Source organism: Eptatretus burgeri, chromosome 13 (assembly GCF_056783735.1).
Source record: "Eptatretus burgeri isolate ZD-2024b chromosome 13, Ebu_testis_v1, whole genome shotgun sequence".
Classification (NCBI taxonomy): Eukaryota; Metazoa; Chordata; class Myxini; order Myxiniformes; family Myxinidae; genus Eptatretus; species Eptatretus burgeri.
Window position 1 is genome coordinate 11769169 of NC_140973.1, and position 23139 is coordinate 11792307.

General features: G+C 44.4%; 1 protein-coding gene across 1 annotated transcript in view; it reads right to left on the bottom strand.

The window, feature by feature from the left end:
- The window catches only part of ARHGEF3 (Rho guanine nucleotide exchange factor 3), a 68135-nt gene that overhangs the window by 42051 nt on the left and 2945 nt on the right, over positions 1 to 23139 (bottom strand). The window contains exons 2-3 of the mRNA XM_085851137.1: positions 19984 to 20047; positions 7221 to 7286 (exon numbers count right to left, since the gene is read on the bottom strand). Of these exons, the coding sequence (XP_085707263.1) occupies positions 7221 to 7286; positions 19984 to 20047 (130 nt within the window). The remainder of the gene's footprint in view (positions 1 to 7220; positions 7287 to 19983; positions 20048 to 23139) is intronic.

The window sequence follows — 23139 nt, forward strand, 5'->3', positions numbered from 1 at the left end:
CGTACATTTGTGTGACATTTGCCAGTGAAGCAAACACCCTGGCACAAATCCCAGTGTGAACAAGGTGACTCTCAAAATAACGAGTACCATTACCTCCGCCAATGAAGGTGGACGGGGGTTACGTATTCACCCCTACTTGTCTGTCTGAGCAAGATATCTCAAAACGTTATGGACGGATTTTTTTTTTTTGGTATACATTGTGGAGGCTCGTATGAGAGCGAACACACAACACACAGCAAGGGGGGCATGAGAAAAGAGGGGTGTGGGAAGGACAAAGCAGTGAGGAACAGGGACATTAGGAGATCTGTGGAAGGGAGAGGGACGGGGTAGGGACCACGGGGTATACAAGATGGACACTACAGGGACTTTCAGGAAGGAAAGCAGGGAATTTGAAGAAGGTGGGTTTGGGGTGGATTAACGAGGGTAGAAAAGATCGAGGATTTGGATGGGGGACGATAAGAGGTGGTGGTGAACAGCTGTTTTGAAGGCCTGGAGGGAAGAATGGAATTGAACAGAGTGAGGGAGTATATTCCAAAGGCGGAAAGAAGAGGAATGAAAGAGTGAAGGTGAGCAGTGATTTGTGATTTTGGTAGTTTTACCAGAAGGGGGTTGACAGAGCGGGGAGGGGGGGAGACCGGAGAGGAGACTGTAGAAGACAGAAAGACCACCGACCTGCCTGCAATCAGAGAGTGAGAGGCCCAAAGACTCGGCCTCATCACGGGATATGCCAATTATCCGAAATGCCTTGGTTTCCACTGTGTGAAGCCGAGAAAGGTGAGAGGCAGGAGCACCAGCCCAGAGTGGAGAGCAGTACTCCACCAGGCTGCGGATCAAAGCTTTGTATGTGGTTAGGAGCTCAGGTGGGCCAAGGAAGGACTTTGCACAGCAGAGGATTATCATTCAGCGACTGGCTTTGGAAGCGAGGTTTGAAATGTGGCTTTCTCAGGAAAGATCATGGCAGATAGTGAGACCCAGAAGCTTGAAAGAAAGGATTTCTTCCAGAGGATTGTTGAGAAAGTAGATGGGGGGGATTTTTTTTCCAAACGGTCCTTTTGGAGAAACATAGTGAGAGTGTGAGATTTGTCAGGATTGAAAAAGACATGTTCCACATGTTAGACCAGTTTGTGATTATACCCAGATTTGCAGAGTGAAGAAGCTGCTACTTTGCCAGTCTGAGGGATGACAGATGGTAAGGCAGAGGGTGGAGTAATCACCGAAGAGATAAAGAGGATTTTCCAGAGAGTCAGAGAGATCATTGATGAAAACCAGCAAAAGAACAGGGCACAGAACGCTACCTTGAGGAACTCCAGCCTGGACAGGAAGAGGGGATGAACGAACTCCATTAAGGGCCACATGTTGACTGCGACAGGAGAGGAAGTCAGCGAGCCATGAGTGGAGATGTCCTTGGATACCATAGGAAGAGAGTTTGGTGAGCAGGGCAGGGTGCCAGACCGTGTCAAAAGCACGCGATATGTCTCGGGATATGGCTCTGATTTCATGTCCGGCATTGAGGACCTCCATCCATTGTTGGGAGAGCAGAAGCAGCATATCCAGGGTAGAGTGACCTGGTCTGAACCCAAATTGATGATCGGAAATCAAGCCATTGGGGAAGAGGAAGGATTTAATGTCTGAAGCGATGATGGATTCCATAACCTTGCTGATGATTGGGAGAAGGCTGATTGGTCTGTAGTTGCAGGGATCTGTTTTTGCACTTTTTTATGCAGGGCAGTAATGTTTACTGATTTCGAAGCAGATGGCAGATGACCTTGAGCAAATGAGAGGGTGAATAGAACAGAGAGAGGGTGAGCAAGAGCAGAGGAGCAGGTTTTTAAGACACATGGGCTGATGCCGTCTGGACCGGTTGCAGAACCGAGTCGAGGTTTGACAGCAAGCTCTCCACCTTGTCAGAAGAAAAGGACACAGAGTCCAGGGACAGTTGTGTGTGACTGGGTAAGGTGGGTACAGAAAGTGATGGGTTTCGGACAATGCAAACACCGAGTTTAGGCATTCAGCCTTTTCACGTGTGGTATCAGCAGTGTGACCATTTGAGGTGAGGGTGGGGATGGAGGGGGAACATACACCAGAAACAGATTTGATTAGACGCCACCAGGATTTGGAGGAGGGAGAGAGGTTTGAGAGTTCAGACTTGAGATGAGAAAGATGTTGTTTTCTGGCTCTCCTGAGGGTAGATACACACTTGTTCCGAGCATTATGGAAGGAACTGAGATTACCCTCAGTTGGATTTGCTTTCCATGAGGCAAAGGCAAGTTGTTTCAGGACAACTGCCTCGCCACAAGCTTCAGTGAACCATGGGCGGGAGGAAGGGTAGGACAACTGAAGACGAGAGGGGATAAATCTGTGCATGAGGGAGAGTAAGTTTCTTTGAAAGAATTCCCAGGATGAGTTGATGTTGGAGAAAGTAGAGATAGGAGACCAGTCTAGAAGTTTTATGGCTGCTCGGAGACCCTGCCAGTCGGCCTGAGTGAAATGCCAGACTCGACGACGGTGAGGTGGTTCTCTAATAACAGCCAGAGTGATGTCCACTTTGACAAGGACGTGGTCAGAAGAACCGATTGGAGCGGGGAAGAGCAGCAGATATTTTCAGGGAAATTTGGCAAAATCAGATCCAGAAGAGATAGAGTACCATTGGTTCACATCCGGGTCGGGAAGTTGACCGATTGAGTCAGTCCCAATGAGTCGCAGAAATCTTTTGCTGAAATGCCATGACAGGTGAGAGAGGTACCCACACCTAGCCAACTGGCATGATGACAATTGAAGTCGCCACATTTGAGGAAGAGAGAGTTTGGATGAGAAGATAGAAGTTGGTCCATGTTTTCGGATAGTGAGGTGTAAATGGAGTCATCACTGTTTGGTGGACGGTACAGTACACATATCAACATGAGGTGGGAGTGGAAGGGAAGCTCTAGCCAGAGGTATTCCTGGGGGTGTGGAGGAGTGAGGGCAGTGCATGGAGAGCGAGGAATACAGTCTTTGATGAAGAGAGCAACTCCTCCACCAGGACGAAGCTCAGGTCTGTCATCCCAGAGGAGGGAGTAACCAGGGAGAGATACTTGAGAGGCAGAGACGTCTTGAGGGAGGAAAGTTTCTGTTCGGCAGATTATGTCTGGTTTGTCAGTGGCAACCTGTACAGAAAGATCTGTAAGGTTTGAGTGAAGGCCCCAGATATTTGAGGTCCACACTTTTAATGAAGAGGGAGGGGAGGAAGCTTTGGGTGCAGGGGGTGGGAGGAAAGGGGGAGGGTAGGACAAGGGAGGAGAGGGGGGGGGGTAAGGAGAGTTGTTGAAAGAGTGTGGGGGGTTCTCATACAATGGTGTGTAAAGAGTACACACCATTGTATGAGATCTTCAGCTTTTCTGCTATTTTCATAATGTGCTCTTCCTCACAGAGTTTGAATCTTCACACGCTGTTCTGTTGAAAGTTGCTTCCTTGGTGCCATTCTGAACCCACTCATAAACTTTCAAGGAAGGGAACAAGCCGATGAAAACAAATTTCACATATTTACTAATTTGCAACTTTTATTGTGGTTTCGTGCAATTCGCATTCATGTAACTGGTGTTGATTACTTCAATAATGTATTATTATTTAACTGTACAAAAACCCACAAACTGTTTCCTGCATATTTTTGTGGTAAGTAGATATTACTAGCACAGGAAAATATAATATGTACAGGCACTCCTCATTCACATATTTTCCCTGACATGAATTTTTTCCCCCCCTGATGCTGCGTCTAATGGGGTAGCGTATGTGCTGTGACCATGATAATAGAAGGGGAAGCCTATGTGCTCTCCGGGAAGACAGAAGGTCATTACTCCAATGTAAAAGGAAGGGTATAAATATAATGCAGTACTATTGTATTGTAAATTAACATCCATAACATTGGTTGGGTTCCATTAAACAGGTTTTTTATGTTATTTTAATACAATATTAAATAAAGACACCAACCTCGACAGTAGCACGTGAAACTCGGTCACCAACCCCAGCAAGCCCACCACAAACAATACACACATCTTCAGGCAATGAGGTAGACAGTCCTGCCTCACTGCAGAAATAACCGCTCCACTCCCTACCCACATATCTCCAAGGCCTTGACACGCAATCTCTCCTCCTATTAATGGTGAATACAGTACTCATTTATTATGCCTCTGCTGACGAAGTCGCTGGAAGCATTATGTTTTCGGCTTGTCCGTCTGTCCGTACGTCCATTCCAATTTTCTCTATTTTCTCTGCAACCGCTTATCCGATCAACATAAAAATTTCACCATAGGTGCAACTACTCATGTGGAATGTTTTAATGAAAATTGTCATAGGTCACATGGTGTGGCAGCCATGTTGTAAAAAATAAAAACCTTTGGACCTCCGTATCTCCAAAAACATCAGTATGTGAAAACATCAGAAAACATCATCAGTTTCCATGTGCAAGAACCTTGCACATGGAAAAAAATTTAAACCTTGCACATGTCAAGTACTCCCCCATGGGAAACGAGTGTGATTTTTTGACGTCAGAGGTGGCTTCGTTTATGATGTTGTAATTGCATACGAGGTCAGCCTAAAAAGTAACGTGACTGAGCCTGCTGTGTGCTCCACTTACACAACTTGAATGAATGGATTGCATCACAGTCTTTCACAACATTCCAGCAATATATATGATTGGTGATGGTTGACTGCGCTCATTGTGTGATTTTTGCAGGTCGTGCTTTACATGTTGTCTAGTCCAAGTCGTCATGCTATGAGTCATGAGCAGAGAGCCAATCTGAAGTTTCTTGCCAAGCTTGGCAAAACACCTTCCGAATCCTTCACAATGCTGCAGCAAGTCTACGGGGAAGAAACGATGTCATGTACACGTGCATTTGAAGGATACACGCGGTTCAAAGAGGGACGTGAGGAGGTTGAAGATGATCCACGGTCTGGAAGACCTTCAACGAGCAGAACGGCGGACAACATCGAGCGTGTGAAGCAGATGGTGCACGCAGATCGTCGACTCATGGTGCAGATGATTGCTGAGGAACTTTCCATCAACAAGGACACTGTCTGGAAAATCATCACTGAAAATCTCGAAATGCGCAAGGTGTGCACAAAGATGGTCCCAACACTGTTGTCCGAGGACCAGGAACAGGCAGACTCACTGTCTGTCAATACATTATCGAGCGCCTCGAGGACGATCCAGACCTGCTCGGGAGGGTCATTACTGGCGATGAATCATGGATATTCGAATATGATCCCGAGACCAAACGGCAGAATCACAGTGGAAAAGTCCGGCTTCACCATAGCAAGGATGTCGAAGTCGAAGGTCAAGGTGATGCTCATTGCGTTTTTTGACATCAAGGGCATCGTCCACTTTGAGTTTCTACCACGGGGTCAAACAGTGAATCAATACGTGTACAAGGAGTTCCTCCGGCACCTCATGAGATCAGTCCGGGACAAGAGGAGGGATCTGTGGGAGAACAATGCCTGGGTGCTCCAGTCCCTGCTCACAGTGCCTGAGCATCTGACAGTTTCTGGCGGAGAGGAATGTGCTTACTCTGGAGCAACCCCCATATTCGCCAGATTTGCCCCTTTGTGATTTGTTCCTGTTCCCCAAGCTCAAGGGGGTGATCAACGGGACCTGATTTCCTGATGTGGAGGTCATCAAAAGGGCCGTGACGATGGAGCTCCGGAGGATTCCAGAAGAAGCCTTCCGGGGGTGCATCGAAGCGTGGAAGAAGAGGATGGACAAGTGTGTGAGACTGGAGGGAAACTATTTTGAAGGGGACAAGCTGTGATTTCAATATATTTTTTGGAATTAAATTTCTAAGGTCAGTTCCGTTACTTTTTAGACGGACCTCGTACATCAAACGCTTTATCTGATCAGTATGAAAAATTTTCAGGGTCATCTCGGGCAAATTGTATGGGGGGGGGGGGGGGAAACAAGTTGATGCCGTCATTGGTCACGTGGTTCGGCAGCCATATTTTTTTTTAAACATAAAAACCTTCAAAAATCTTCTTCTCCGAAATGGCTGAACAGATCGAGGGGAAACTTCACACATATTTCCAAAAGCCTTGGAGATACCAAGGTGTTCACGAATAATTAATAGGTCACATGATCTGGCAGCCATATTGGATTGAATGAAAGTCTAAAAAAATTATTTCTCTTGAAACTTTTCATGAATCGACGTAAAACTTCGCATTTATGATCCAGCAGCGATGGGGAATAAATGTTTTAAATTTCAAAACCGATCGGACACACGGTCTGGCAGCCAGAATTATTTAATATTTTAAATCTGGGTTCAGGGATTTAAATCAAACTTGGTCTCAGTACGTCCAGTATAACGATGTAATAATATGGGCAGAGGCATATCTGGCGACGTTGAAGAGTGTCCTTCTAGTCTTTCTTCTACTTTGATGTATATATGATGGATATTCATTTAATTATCCATTTCGTGATGTTCTGTATTGATTCACCGAGTTGTGTTTTTTGTATTTAGTTAGGTGTCCGAATATTGTATTTAGTTTAGTTGTATTTAGTTGCACAAGGTGTCCGAACATCAGCTCCCTCCTCCAGGAACGCATCTTCCACTTATAACACGATGTCTATGGGAAAATGTTTTCCGTTATACACACTACTTTTTGTGGAATGCATCTTGTTCATATAGCGAGGAGTGCCACCGGTATCACAAAGATGAAACTTTTTCAATTTCCTAACCTATTTTATAAATTTAAAAGGTAACTGTGATATTAAATCGACTTTCACAAACATTTGAACTATCTACATATATTACACACATCTTTAATGGGGAATAGCACCACAAAAGTGAAAATAACCCAAACTTTTGCACAGTACTGTACGTTGCATATAGTTAGAATTTAATAAATGTTGGTGTCAAAAGTTTAATCCAACAAGCTTTATTTCCCGTACACTATTGTCCCCACCATGAAAAAGCGCTTTTGTAAAAACAAAAATGCAGAAAATTATAAGCTCGTTCACAGGCTCAAAATAGCAAGTACGGCTATACCATTATAGAGCAAAAATTATATGATAGAGCAATGAAGATGAAAGTCTCAAAACTCCATACAAGACAAAAATATTCTGTAAGACACTATCTTTGTTTGGGGAGTGGGGGGGGGTGGGGTGGGGAGACTAGAATGATTATTAAAACTTTCAAAACAACCATTGTAGCACATGTCACAGCACAGACCCCAAAATAACAGTTCTGTTTGCTCACCTTCATATCCAGGCTGCACAAGCTGACAGCATCAGCATCCTCCAAGCATTTCCGCTTACGCCTCCTCTGTGGGGGAGGGGCGGGGGATGGGAGAACACAGAGGAACAGGATGCTGGGAATGTGACAGTGGAAACACCTGAGTAACATCTTCCCATCACACCCAACTCTGGCGCATTATTTCAACAGCAAGTGCATGTTTCGTCTCCACTGTGCCTTTCAATATCACCGCGGCTCTTATACGTGCAACATGTAAAGAGCCAACAGTGCACACAAAGAGGGGCTTTGGGGTTTTTGGCACTTCACTGTGAGATTGATGAGAGAAACTCAAGCATAGTTCTAATCTAAGTACAGAGACATTAATAATTATAACTCTTTCCCTGATGCATTTCTGAAGTTGATCACATGTGGAAACTTTGATGCGATTAATTCCCCGACATAGATTTAACCCTTGGGAAGACAACGAAAATAATCTTACACGCGCACACGTTTGGCTCATCAAAGCAATGATGCATCGCCATCATAGTCCCTCAGCTCAGAGGAAATAATTAAACACACAAAGAAACAATTCAGCATCGACTGAAGTGAGATAGTGTGGAAGAGTGAAAGGGAAAGAAGCAAACCTAGGAATAAGCACATCTGACATTCAACATTTAATGTTTTCTTTGATAAGGGTTTTGGTTTGGAGGAAAATAAAATCCGTGGAAACAAGAAAAAGGAAACGATAATTTCAATTATCGACCAACATGATATCTGATCATTATCAAATTATTCACTTCACATCTGGATTATTATTATTATTCTTTTGTGAGCAGCACAAGGCTGTGGGAGCGAAAGGAAAGGGGGGGGGGGAAATCACTGCCGTCACATCTGGCTTTAAACCTCGGGAGCATCTTTATGAATTTCCAGGTAGCTGGCAGGTCTTGCCATTGTGGCTCCTTCTTTTTCTTCTTCAAGTTATTCTACGTGACACCAATTCTCATTAAGTTGACGTCAGATGCTCATTGCAAATATATTGGAGGTGCAAGTCTTTCACAAACCGACTGACCAGGCCTGTTGTGTAACTGGAGCTAGTTATGGAAGGAATTTTGTAATTTGTTCATGGAGCCCACGATAAATCCCCTATTCTTCATCAAAAGATGCCATGAGGTATTTAAAGGTTCACCAGCAATCAATATTCGCAGATGTGACACACAAGTCAACATCCAGACGAGGGACATCCCACATTGTGAAGCACAAATCCAACAGTTAATAATCAAGTCAGGAATCAAACCCAGGCTTGACAACTCAAAGGTAAGTGCTCTCTCTACCTCTGTGCTATCCTTTCCCCAAATGGCCATAAATCTAATGAGATGTCATGTGGATAAAATGTTTCACAGCCAATCAGGGCCTTTCCTTTACAGAAATTAAATAAAGTTACATTTTCTGTTGAGTGGTACCCCCCCCACCCCAATAAGGATGAAATGTAAATAAAATGCAATGATGATCAGACCTAGTTCTCATTCTTTGAAGACTTTGAGATCCGTTTCCCTTTGAAAGTGTAGTAGATAGTAGAAAAATCGTGCAAATTATGATACAAGCATCAAATTTGGCATTTCTGTTCTGCGGGGCTTTCTGATCAAATCTGCCCGATTGGCCATTTGAAAATCCAAATTTTGAAAAAAATAAAATAAAATAAAAAATATATATATATTTGAAGTCACAGCTGGCTGAAATTCTTGAAGTGCAAGTGAACATCCCAGACAGAGAACCAAGGGGAGATGCAGTCATCATTGATGGCTCAGCACTTATCAATGCCCTACCTCCACGCACTTCAAAGATATTTGATGACTATGCTAAAGAAGACATCATCCCAAAGGTGGAATCCTATGGTGCCAGGTACGAGAGGGTGGACGTAGTGATTGATGTGTACAAGAAGTCAAGTCTGAAGTCCGAGGCAAGGTCGAAAAGGTGGCAAGAAATCAGAAGAAGAGTGACAGGAACCAGTAAGACCCCAAGTCACTGGAGAAGCTTTCTTTGAGATGACAGCAACAAGACTGAGCTGTTTCACTTCCTTGGGGAAAAGATGTGTGAAGCACAGACGACAAGCACAGTCATTGTCACAAAAGGAGAAGATGCCATTAGCAACACAAGAAAGTCACTGGATGCTGTGTCTCCATGTTGTCATGAAGAAGCTGACACTCAAATATTTTCACATGTCAGGGATGTAACGACGGATGGTAGCAAGTCCATTATCATTAAGGCTAATGACACGAACGTACTAGTCATAGCAATATCTGTACTGCCATCCTTACAGGAACTAGGTCTTGAGAACATGTGGATTGCCTTTGGCCAAGGAGCCAAGGCACGATGGATTCCAGTCCATGAGGTAGTTTTTGCAATAGGGCCTGAGAAAGCTAGAGGGATCCCATACTTCCATGCGTTCACTGGATGTGACCTCGTGTCTGCATTCCGCGGTAAAGGGAAGAAAACTGCATGGCAGACTTGGAACGTCTTTGATGATGTTTCTGAAACATTCACCAATCTCAGCCAGCATCAAACATCGATTTGTGATCTTGACTTTTTTGAATTTTTTTTTTTTTCAATTTTTTCAAAATTTGGATTTTCAAATGGCCAATCAGGCAGATTAGAATAGAATCCCCTGGAGAACAAATGTGCCAAATTTGATGCTTGTATCATCATTTGCACGATTCCTCTCAAAAATTGCTGTTATCTGCCCCACTATAACACGACGCAGGATGACAAGCGATGAGAAAGCATGAGTAATCAAACTTGCCAACTCAACCTGATGCTGGAAGTTTGTGTACAGGCTCAGTGGGACTGCAGGCCAAAAAGCATAATCATGACAGTACACTCCATCTCACTCGATTTGACACATATCCTGAGTGCCACCACCAATTAACTTGTCTGTTTCTCAATTATATTTTTGCTTCTCGAGCATTGTCAATTTTAGGACTATTGTACAGCTGAATCACTCTTACGACCATTACCTCACCCTCTGAGATGTCTGGTTCACAGGTGATGCCAGGCAAAGCTAGAAAGGGGTGGGAGAAAGAGGGAAAGGCATGGGAGAAAGAGAGAAAGGGGTGGGAGAAAGAGAGAAAGGTTCAGGATAAAGAGAGAAAGGTGTGGGAGAAGGAGAGAAAGAGAGAAAGGTGTGGGAGAAAGAGAGAAAGAGAGAAAGGTGTGGGAGAAAGCGAGAAAGAGAGAACGGTGTGGGAGAAAGAGAGAAAGGTTCAGGATAAAGACAGAAATGTGTGGGAGAAGGAGAGAAAGAGAGAAAGGTGTGGGAGAAAGAGAGAAACGTGTGGGAGAAAGAGAGAAAGGTGTGGGAGAAAGAGAGTGAGAGAGATGGGAGGGGGGAGAGGAGGGGAGGAAGGGGGGGGATTCCAGCAGATGTGAGGTACAGTTTAACAGGACACACATTGATGAATCACCCTGCCTGTGAAACACTGGGATGACAGTTTATAGCTGGGTCAGGATTCGAACCCAGGCTTGACAGCTTAAAGTGAGCGTGTGTACCTCTCGGCTTTCATGCCATGATGTTAACGAAACGCTTCATTTTTTTTTTACCTCCGCCAGTGAAGGTGAAGGAGGTTATGTTTTCACCCCTCTCTGTCTGTCTGTCTGTTTGTTACTTACGAAATCTAAAGAATCTAAAGATTTCGTAAGTATATTGATGACTTCCGTCCTCTGTTTGTGTGTTTGTTTGTTTGTGTGTGTGTTTGTGTGTGTTTTTTTGTAGGCACGATAACTCGAGAACGGAAGAAGCTACGAATGTCAAATTACACCACGCGATTCAGGAGGGTGGTGGCTAGCGCTGATTAGATTTTGGTCAAAATCGGTCAAAGGTCAAGGTCACGGTGAGGTCAAACATTCGATTTTTGATGGTTTGGTACAGAATCATCGTAGAAACTTCTGGTTTGCGTCGCGACCTTCTCTAGAGACAGATTCTATTAGACAAGGTCAGAAGTCAAGTTGACGATTTCGTAAGTACCAGTCTATGACTGCTTGTTTGTCTGTTTGTTTGCAGGATATCTCAAAAAGTTGATGGATCTGGATGAAATTTGGTGGACAGGTTGGGTGTGTAACAAGGATGAACCGATTCGATTTTGGGGAAGATCTGGAGCCGGATCCTACTATTATAATTTTTAAAGTGATTCTTCACCATTGAGAGATTGGGCTCTAAAATGATATATAGCACGATATCTGAAAAATGTATTTGGCCAGATATGTTCTCGTGTATCAGGCATTACCGGGCGGAGGTAAGCGCTCTACCGAGTGCCTTCTAGTTTTAATTGTATTAAACGTGGAGCCATTGCAGGTGAGTGGCCCCTGAACATTGCTCAAGTCAAGCAATATGCAGTATTCAGTGACCGCTCTACAGGATTCGCACTCTCACCAAGTGGCTTAAGCACTCCAACAAAATGGTTGATGAGGAACGGCTCACTTGGAAAGCGATTATCAATCACTGAACTGTCATATTAAACAAACACCTCCCACACACCACCTCAGACCCCTATCATGCTCACCACAACACTACAACACTACAACACTCAATATAATCACTACAACACCTCCTAAAATCCCCACAAAAATCTATGCTCAACCTCCTCACACCTCAATTATCACAAATGCTTCAACCGCTCCCAACGTCGATCCTTTACCACAAACACAGCATTTTCCCAACCTCACTACAGCCGCTGCAACCTTAGTTATCTGGACGCTCACCACAGTCCTTTGGGATGCTGGGGAATGGAGGACATGGCTGATGCTGACGAGGCAGAACACTTTGGCGAGCAACTCAAAGTGCAAATATGCGCTGGAGCTCATTCAACGATGTCTGGGTAGCCCTGGCGCTCTGCTAAATAATGCTCGAATGGAGCCCAGCAGACATTAATGGCCGGAGAGCGCTCCCGAAAACCCCCGCCCCAAGTAAATCATGGAGCTCCATCGCATGGCCGAGCCTGGAAGCAACTGAGGCTATTTTCAGCTCCGGAGTCTGGTGGGGCAGGGCTATTTCTCGGGGTGGCATCTGTGCCCCAATGAGGATGCTCAGCTACACCGACATGGCATTTTGATCTCATTTTTGGTGGCTCCTTAACCTGGGCTCTGAAGAAATATTAGCAGAGAGCGGATCAAAAGCACCTAATCACTGAACTTAGTGCGAGAGACTCTCAAAGCCTGAACTGCCAGAGCCAGTCACCGAGCACGGAGCGTCATCCATTGAGCCACTGCAAGCTCAGAGGGCAGCGCGAGTGACCGAGCCAAGCAAGCAGCACAGAGCCGTTTCTGCGTCATCCTAGGGTCATCAGCGCTCAGCTCCCATTGAGTTCCGCAGCCAATAGTCATTATCATCCACACTTAAAGATTCTCTCACACTCCCCATTAAGCTATCCTCTCATGCATCTATCTTTCCAATCTAATGCAGACGCAGAAACTAAGAGCATTACCGATTTGCACTCTTTCACACCTCCTCTTCTGCACCTCATTTGCATCACATTTGCACCTCCCACTCACGCACAATAGACACTCCCAGTTTTTCTCCCTCCTCCCACCTCCTAAGTGACTGGAAAATGTAGGTCCGTCGGCCACACCAGGTATTGGACGAGGTCGAAAACCCCTCAACTGCCTCTCCTCTTTCTGAACTCTCTAATTTCCTCGGGTGTGTGTCCGATGGCACCTGTAATGTTTGCATAAGATAAGATTGTAGAAGTTTTATATTGGTTAAGATCTGCCATGCGTCTTCCTTTTGTACATAATTGCATTTCTTTTGCCACATCCTATGAATCCTTGCTTTCCTTACTGTACATATTGCTGAATAAAACCCTTCATTGTGCCATATGACCTTTCCACGCACTTGCTTTATAAATGTACCCAGTCCATTTCGTCTTTTCCTTCCTTGGTCCAGCATGGTCTGCACACAAGTTTAGCCAGGAAGTTCTGCCACACCGAATTTGCTCTCGTTAGCCAGTGCACACTCGCTGCAATTGCTTGGCAGTAATCCAGGTGTGCGCTGATGGCACGATACCCTAATTGGTTTGGCCATCCACAGGTAAGGTATCATGTGAGGTAGTGTCACCCTGCTGGGATTGGCAGTGCCAATCGGAGTCCGTAACAATATGCGTACGTGTGTGTCTATACAACACACATGTATATAATATATGTGTGTGTATATATATATATATTATAATACCAAGCTTGCACACTAAAAACTCGGCTCGCCGTCACACGATCCCTATGAAATTGCTGTGGCACTTGGCGGACATGCCGACAATGTTTGGGAAGTCTTGATGTTCCATAGTACAACTTGCATTTTGCACAATGCTTATTTTTGTCATTCCCCGTGTATGGTCTGTCGTCTGCTAACAGCTATGTTGCACTGCTATCCCGTGCATGTGCACGGGTATGGCTAGTACATATATATTATATACACCGTTACACCCGAGGGGGGAGGGGGATCCTTAGACGGCATGTGAAATTGAGTATGGAATGCATGCTCGGGCAGGCTAGTTTTCCTTTATAATTGGGCTTTGTGTAGTTCAAGTTGGATTGTTTAATAATGTCCACCGAGAGAAGTGGCAGTGTCTCCCTCGAGATAGCTGAAAGTGTCCTATGTCAACTTCATCGTCACACCAGCCAAGGGTCGATTCAAGGCGAAGATTACATGGAAAAGCTTCATTGTAAGGTATAGAGTACATTCTTTTTTATTATTTATTTATTTTTGTATACATTGTCGAGGCTTGAATGAGAGCTTCAACTACTTTTGCCTATTTCAGAGAAGTGTAAAACCAGGCAGCATGTGTTTGAAGGATCAGGAATGAGTTTCTCTTTCACGAACTGTATTTTTTTTGTCAGGTCAGGGCAGACTAGGCTGCATGCAGTTCTGTGCTCTGCCGGGAACACAGGCATCATCCCAACTGACTGGAAGAGGGGCCTTGTTGTCCCTCTCTGGAAAGAGAAGGGTGATCGTTTGGACTGCAAAAACTACTGAGGGGTGACGCTGCTCTCAGTGCCGGGCAAGGTCTTTGCTCGGAAAATTCTTGACAGGTTAGCCAACATCTGCTTGAGCACCAGTGCCCAAAGCAGTCAGGTTTTACACCAAAGAGGTCAACGATTGACCGCATCCTTGCTCTCAAGGTCATCACTGAATGCAGATGAGAGTTTCTCACAGGGGCTGCTTGCAGCCTTTGTTTATCTCTGCAAAGTGCTTGATTCAGTGAATTGGGATGCCCTCTGGAGGATTCTTGGTCTTCGTGGGGCACCACCAAAACTGATCAATCTGATGTCTGAACTATACTCTGGAACGGAGAGTGCTGTGAAATGTGGTGATACCATCTCCGACTTATTTCCAGTTGTTACTGGAGTTCGTCAGGGGTGTGTACCGGCCCTCACACTTTTCAGCACTTGAATGGACTGGATTCTGGGGAGGATGTCGGAAAGATCAAGTTGCGGTGCATTGTTTGGGAATGTCAAGATCTCGGACCTTGATTTTGCAGATAATGCAGTTATCTTTGCGGAGACTTGAGATATCCTTTTGGGGGCCCTCGAGGTGCTGAATAAGAAGTCGGAGCCACTGGGATAACAGGTTTCCTGTGTCAAAACTAAGATCCAGGCTTTCAGTGACATATTCAATGCTGCTATCTTGTTTGCACCTGTTTGTGGTGAGGATGTTGAGGTCGTGGAGAGATTCACTTACCTTGGCAGTGATATTCATGTCTCTGCTGGCTGTGAGCCAGAGGTCAATAGTTGTCTGGGTTGGGCCTGGGGAGTCATACATTCACTGGATCATGGGGTGTGGCACTGTTGGTACCTGTGTGGGAGGACAAAAGTCCGAGTTCAGGTCAATGATGCTTCCAGTCTTGCTCTACGGATGTGAGACTTGGACTCTGACCATGGATTTGAGATGGAGACTTAATTTCTTTGCTACCAGGTCTCTTCGGAGAATCCTTGGCGATTGCTGGTCCAATGAGCGGTTGCTGAGACCTAAAATGAGATTTGTTACCTGTATAGTCCGTGAATGTCAGCTGTGGCTGTATGGACATGTGGGCAATTTTCCTGATGCTGATCCTGCTCACCAGATTCTCTCACCAAAGGAACCTCGTGAGTGGAGAAGGCCAATGGGCCGACCACATGCCTCATCGTTGCGGCAGGTTGATTGGCATCTCAAGGAGATGGGGATGGGCCAGGCATCTGCCTGGGGGATGGCCAGACAGAGGTCCCTGGAGTACTGGCGGAAAGTGGACGCAGCGACGCGCTGCTCTGACGCATGCTCCCATACCTGACCTGTGTTGATCTTGGTGGAGTTGATGCGACTGCAGTGGTTGCAGTTATAATAATCATACTTCTTCATTGTTTGAAGAATGGGATGACAATTGACTGGTATTTTTTAGAAGGGAAACTTAATAGACTCTTAATATTATTGCAAAGTCCTGCTTAAAGGCGAAACACTTTTGTAATACTGTATTATCATGGAGAGTGTAAAGGAGATGACCAATATCCCCACTCTGATTGCCATGGGAATCGAACACACAGCAGGAAAGTGAAGGAACAGGCCTGTAATCCACTCATCCAGCATTATCCATTTTACAAATAAATGGCACATAACAATGACATTGCCAAGTTCGACAGAATGGTGCAAAGGTACTGCCCTTTGAGCGGTTTGGTGTGGGTTTGATTCTTGAACAAACTAAGCTGTTAGGTAGGTGCTTCACAGCCCAGAAGTTGCATCAGTGAATACGTCACTCAGGTGGACATCAAGCTGGGTGTCCCATCTGCTGGAATTTCTTGAAGGATGTGAAAGACCACTATAGTGTCTTTCATGAAGATTTGGTGAGTTATCACAGGCACCCCAGCCAAGTTTCAAATTCCTGTCATCTTAAGTTGAACGTCAAAAGCCTGGCATCAAACGGTTAATGAAGGGCTTGGGTGAAAAATATTCCCCCGATGACCCGACAAGAAGAGGGGGATAATTGAGGCCATTAAAGTAACATTAGAACTATGAAACTGCTGCAAAAAAAGTGCACAAGATCTTGAGTGGATGTTTTCAAAAGTCCAACAACAAAAGCATTAATGACCAAATTGCACGAGTGGAACAATTTCCATTGGCAATGCATTGCTTCGAGCCAAACGAAAGCACACATGGGGATACGGAGGTCACCGGTAAAGTGGCCAACGCACACCATTGTTGCACAGCACGACAGCTTCTGTGTCCCTTCCTGTGGGAGATGAGTGGCGTGTGCTGCTGTGGAGTTGGAAAATTCCAATGCGTTTGCAGGGACTGATGCCAAACCCCCTCCCCATCCCCCTCCCCCACAAAAACAACAACATGTCGATTGCTGTCATTGTTTTGAAAACACGTTTGAATATTGAGGAAAACGTATTATACATCCAAGCGTAGCAACACCAATGTCCAAACAGTCTGCATTAGAACCTCGTTACAATGAGCTGGACATAAGTGGACTGACTGTTCCATCGAATATTTATTATGCCCCCCCCCCCACCCACGTACAAAAACAATGAAGTAAATTTGTTAAATGTAAAAATTTACCGACAATCCCTGTTCGGCCATGATCACGCTTCATGAACTGGGCACAGTTGAGCTTTACTCAATTTCTCTGCATCGGCTCACCTCATCTTCATGATCATTATTATGCATCACAATAATTCTTCATTTTTACCTCCGCAAATAAGGTGGACGGAAGTTACGTATTGACCTTTGTTTTCCCGTTTGTTTGTTTGTTTGTATGTGAGCAGGATATCTCAAAAAAAAAGTTACGGCCGGATTCAGACGAAGATTTGGTGCACAGGTTGGGTGTGTGACAAGGCCAAAATGATTCGATGTTGGTGAAGATCCGGATCAGGACAAGAATTTTTAACCCTTTGAACCCTGGCGGCCATTTTCCCAGCTACTATTCACACTTTTTTTTATACCTGAGCGGCCGGATATTTCTTCAGGGAGCCCAGGGTGGGGGAGCCAAAAGTCCAAGGAGGTCGGGGTTCAAAGGGTTAAAGTGATTCTTCACCATTGAGAGATAGGGCCAAATAATACATATATATATATATATATATATATATATATATATATATATATATATATATATATATCTCACGAGATCTAAAAAAAGTTATGGACGGATTTGGACGAAACCTGATGGACGATTTGGGTAAGTGACAAGAACAAGGCAATTAGATTTTGGTTATGTCCCAATCCAGATCTAGCTGATCAGTGGGATACAAAACGTAAACTGTTCAGACTGGCAGAGGTATGCGCTCTACCAAGTGCCATTCTTGTCGTGTGTATTAAATTGAGGTCAAAAGTGTTTGTTGAAATGAGAATGTTCACTAAAAATGTCTGTTCATTACAATGAGATTCAATTCAACAGGTGTTCCTTTATAACGGAACACATTTGCTTTGACAAATTTGGAATTCACAAGTTGAACACAGGACAAAGTTACACATCGAGTTAAGTCCCCTTTGTCATAACCAGCAACACCTGAGACCAGTAAGAACGTGCTGCGCAGACCAAACAAAAATTAACATTGGTCGTTTTCAGCTTGAGACAAAATAAAGATTGTGTGTTTTTTGTTTTGTTTGTTATTGTTGGCCTGCATATCATCATCACACCATTTGAAAGACTTTATCCCTGAGCAGGGATCAGCTTTTTGCGGGATCCAATCATGGTACCCTTTCTTGTGGCAATGTTTTTTACGGCCGGATCCCCTTCCTGACGCCAACCCTTTAGTCGCCTTCAACCCTGCAGGGATAATTACCAGTATACCGGTGCTCATTTCGCCGACGTTTGGAAGGATGACAAGCTGAGTCTACCTCCCTGATGCTAACTCGGCGGCCAGCGGGGCTCGAACTCAGGACCACGTGGATCCCAAGCCACCGCCTTAACCACTAAGCCACACCAGGCTCATGTTGTTGTCCTGCATATACCGTAGTTAAATAAAAACAAACATCCTTGAATGCATTTCCAAGTTCAGTCTCACATTCAAAATTATTGAAAAGTTTTTGCTAGAACGTTATGCAAAGATGTGGCAGATACAGATCAAAAACCAAATGCCATTTCTATTGTAACCCCCCCCCCCCCCGAACATGCAAGTATAATTCATCCTGTGCTACACAGTATCATTGTCAAACCCTGAATCAAAATAAATAAAGTTTCTAGAGCACATCCGCATGATGACATTCAACAAAATCTCATTTGTCAGTACGTCACACGATTGACAGGATAGCTTAGAAGTAGCGTACTCACATTGTCCAGGTTTAAAACCACCGTTCTGGTATTTTTCAAGCAGGGCTTTCCGTCGCCGTGTACGCAGTCATTCGAAGCAGACATCGAGCAGGCTGTAACCACCTAATACTAAATAGTATTCGCTTATGGGAGATTAAGATAACGTGGTACTTTTTGAAAAGGGTCGGCCATTGTGTGCCAGTAAGGACCACGGCAAAAATCCAACTTCCTGCCCTGACCGATGGAGATGAGACATATCCAGTGTATGCTCATGACAACGGAAACAATTATTATAAGCAAAAGAGCCTGTCCCCAGTGAAATAAAATTTGGCATCACCATTACTCACGCCTGTTCTCCAATCATTTCAAAAGTAAATGTTGAGCTTTTAAAATGCAGCGTGGGAATCGGATACTGCATATGGGAGACAGACGAATGTAAAGACTGACACTACAGTTCGATATATATATATATATATATATATATATATATATATATATATATATATATATATATATATATATATATACACAATTTTTATTATTATTTTTACCTCCGCCAAAAAGGTGAAGGATGTTATGTTTTCATCCCCTTCTGTCTGTCTGTTTATCTGTGTACAGGATATCTCAAAAAGTTGTGGACGGATTCGGACGAAACTTGATGGACAGGTTGGGTGTGTGTGACCATGACAAATTGATTCAATTTCAGTGAAGATCCAGATACGGATCCGACTACTTAAAGTTTTTAAGTGATTCTTCACCATTGAGAGATTGGGCCAAAAACAATATATAGTGCTCATGATTTCTGAAAAAAATGTATTGGGCCAGACATGTTGTCATAGATCAGGCATTACAGGGCGGAGGTATGCGCTCTACCCAGTGCCATTCTCGTTATTATTATTATTATTATTATTATTATTATTATTATTATGGCACTTCAAGATTTTCTTGGAAAACAAAGCAAAAATGCTCTTCAAACGAGTATGAATAGAAGCTTTAAACAAAGAAATAATACATAATTATAAAACATTCACTCCTCATGACACCACCCGGGTTAGCTAGCAACCCACTGCTACGTTTTATCTCAATTAAAGGTCACATGAAAACTTAAAAGACGCAGGTGAGAGAGAAAGAGAAAGAGAAAACATCAAATGCTTCTAACTCGAGTTATGATCTCCAAAATTATTTTGAAAGGGGGACACGGCCGATGACCTTTGACCTGTCAAGCCCAAAATTGAAACAGTTCATCTTCGTATTGCATTCCATAATTGTGCCAAGTCCCCTCAGTGGTTCACAAGTTATTACGGTAACAAAACCGAGAACGGACGGACAGACAGATGGAAGGACAGCCGGACGGACAACCCGAAAATATAATGCCTCTAACCTTCAGATACGGAGGCATAAAAACACAAATATTGAGAGATGTGGAGAGTTGAACGTTTCCTACCCTGTTTATAATCACAATAAGAATTCACACATTCACATGGCATACTTGAACCTGTCACAGATAAAGCAGTAAGACCTCTTACCAAGGTGAAGTCTGGCTGCGGTGCAGGCGTGATAAAAGTAGCAGATCTCACACGGCGCAGAAACCTGGAAGCAAGGCCAAAATCACAATGAATGAGTGGTGAAGACGTCATTAATAAGCCAAACATTCCCAGTGACCTAAAAAAGCACAGTACAGAAAGCACAGGCCCTGTGGCCGCCTCGTCTGTGCCTCTGCATAGTTCTGCTCCAGTAACCTTTCGTGGTGTTGTGTTGCATGACAGCTGTGCCTTCGTTTGTCCTACATTTCACACCCACCCCTCTCCCCCAACAAAACCCCCACAACCCCAGCGCCCCTCCCTCCCTCTCCTCAAGGTTCCTCTCCCATCTCACGGGCCATGGGAACTCAGTCACTCTGCCAAGCACTGCAAAGCAGAACGCCGCTCAAAAGATGATGGGAAGGGATGTGCAGAATCGGAATGACAGTACTTGCCAAGTGGCAGCAAAGAGGGCATCAAGGGCTGTTTTGGTAGCTGTCCATTATGCCAAAACCCATTTTGATCACAACGATCAGAGCCAAAAACAAATACAGTGTCCAAGTCAAGATCCATTCTGAGGATTAGCTTGTCCGGTTTTTACTTCTGACCCTCTATCATTCCCTTCACGGTCTCAACGGTCAGAGCTCGACTGAAATTTAACGGGTCAACATCACCGATGGTGCGGTACCCAGCAAAGGAGGCAAGCTGTTTTAGCATCAATTCTATCGTATCCATTACATATGTAGTTGGCAGGGTAGCCCCTATAGATATGCGCATTTGCCTTTGAGCTGTCCAACCTGGGTTTGAATCTCGACCCAGCAACAAATGCTCACCCCGGTCCTTCACATGCTGGGCGAGGGCATCAATGTGTGTTCCATCCATCGGAGGGACATTAAGCCCGAGGAGCCGTCAGCCAAGTACTGATCGTTGCTGCACGTTAAAGATCCCACACCCTCGCAAAATTCCAAATCCCTGACACTTTCAGTCGAGTATCCTGTGATGGAGTGGCGATCTGTCCAGGATTGATTTTAGCATTGCAACATGTTTTGTGAATCATCATGAACACCCCAAAGCTCTGTCCAGAGTTCAGGCATCCATTAATATTATTATTATTATTGTATTTACACGTGTGTGTCCATTCTCACATTGTTTATACACATCATTATTGTGAAGGTTATTATATAGAGAAGGTGGGGGGGGGGAGATGGGTGGATTAGTATTCCATAGACTTCAGCATAAATAATATGTATATATATATATATATATATATATATATATATATATATATATATATATATATACGGCTCCTTATCATGTCACTTTTAATGAGAATAATGCTATGCTTCTACATAAAATATTGATACATGCAAGTTAAGGAGTTTGACACATGATGCATTTCGATGATGATCTCTGAAAAGGGATCGACATGAAACAGGGGACCACCAGCTAGGCAATGCCCCCTGCAGATCGATCTGGCACAAGCACGTGCAGCACAGATTTCCAACATCAATTACCTGAAATAATACAGCCGGCCTGTAATTACACTCTAAACACTACCTACTAGGTTTGCAGGCCTCACAATCATTAACCACTGCTTCCCACAGATGATTGAAGCCAGGCGTCCTCCATCATTCCAAATCATTACATGAAAAAATCAGAACTACTCAGCATGTAAGGCCTTTGTCTGTAACTCAATGGAGTACAGCCCTCCAAAATGGGTCGGCATCCTCGGATCACATGACCGAATGTCTCTCCTCGATTCTGTGGAATCTAAAGCTCTTAAATATTACATTACTGGCTTCTCCTGCGGTGAGGCTGAAGCACAAGGTCTGTTGCTCTCATGTGACACAGGTTGGTGGCCTATCTGGTTTAAACCGCCTCTCCTCCGGTCGAGCTTATGATACATTTTATTATTTTACAGAGGGAAGATTATTTGAACCATGGGGGTTGTGGTACAAAATACTTTCAGAATTGTCAACTGGACTGATATGCTATCGGACTCATAACAAGGACTCTAGTGTTTCTGAACACCTCGATGACGTGCCACCTGAATCTATTTCAATAAAATAAATATAGTGTTATGAAAATTGTGGTTTTCTTGTGTATAAGCGAGCTAAACGAAATGCAGTACTTATTTACAATTTGATTATGAATACGGAGGTTACATGATTGTGACATGCAGCATCGGTTTTAGACCGTCTGCAGGTGGTGTTATAACTTTATTGCAGACCTTTCCCTATCACCTGCAATAACTGTCAGCCTGACATTTGAACTCGTACGCATTTGAATTTCCACTCCCTATAGCTGGGTCACATGAGCCCTTACTTGAACCGATCCTGCCGATTGATTTGACAAACAGGGACTGACAGTTGAGGAGAGAGACTCGCGTTGTGATGGAGAGTCGTGGAAGTGCAATCGAGGCAGAGGCAAGAACAGGGAATCGGGAGAGTTCTGTTCCAGACGATGGAGGATGGAGAATGGAATGGAGGATGGAGCGATTAAGTATTCAGGCCAGAGCAGTGGAGGGGAGAGGAGTTGCATTCCCTCTTTCCGAGTTAGCTTCTGTAATAGCCGTGGAACACAGCAATGCAGTCTGACCTGAAAACGCCCCGAAGAACGTATTAATGGTTTTGGCCTTTGGAGCTGTTGGTACTCTCAGAGGTTTTCTGCTGAATCATCATAATTACTGCTGATGGCCTCGAGGATCTTCTACTGCACCAAGGGCTGTTCCTTTGACACAGTGATTCTGCAAGTCATCTCTTACTTGAGGAGCCGATTCCAGCTGTCACCTCATGTGTAGTCCCGTTCTCAGCATCTTCCCAAGCCTGGTGTTGGCTTAGTGGTTAGGGTGGCGGCTTGGGATTCTAGGGTCCTGAGTTCAAGCCCCGTCGGCCGCTGAATTAATACACCAGGGGGTTGACTCAGCCTGTCATCCTTCCGAGGTCGGCGAAATGAGTACCAGTTCCAGTGTGTGTACTGGTAGAGAGGCACTGCATCAGCGACACAGTCGCGCTTCAAGAAATGATAGCTACACCGGCAGCTAAGCTGCCATACGACCACACAGCTCTGATCTCAGAACGTTGTGACCTTCAAATTCTTCAACACCATTACACCAGTGACCATCATGTTACTGGAGTATCGATTCCCATCTGCTGGCATTAG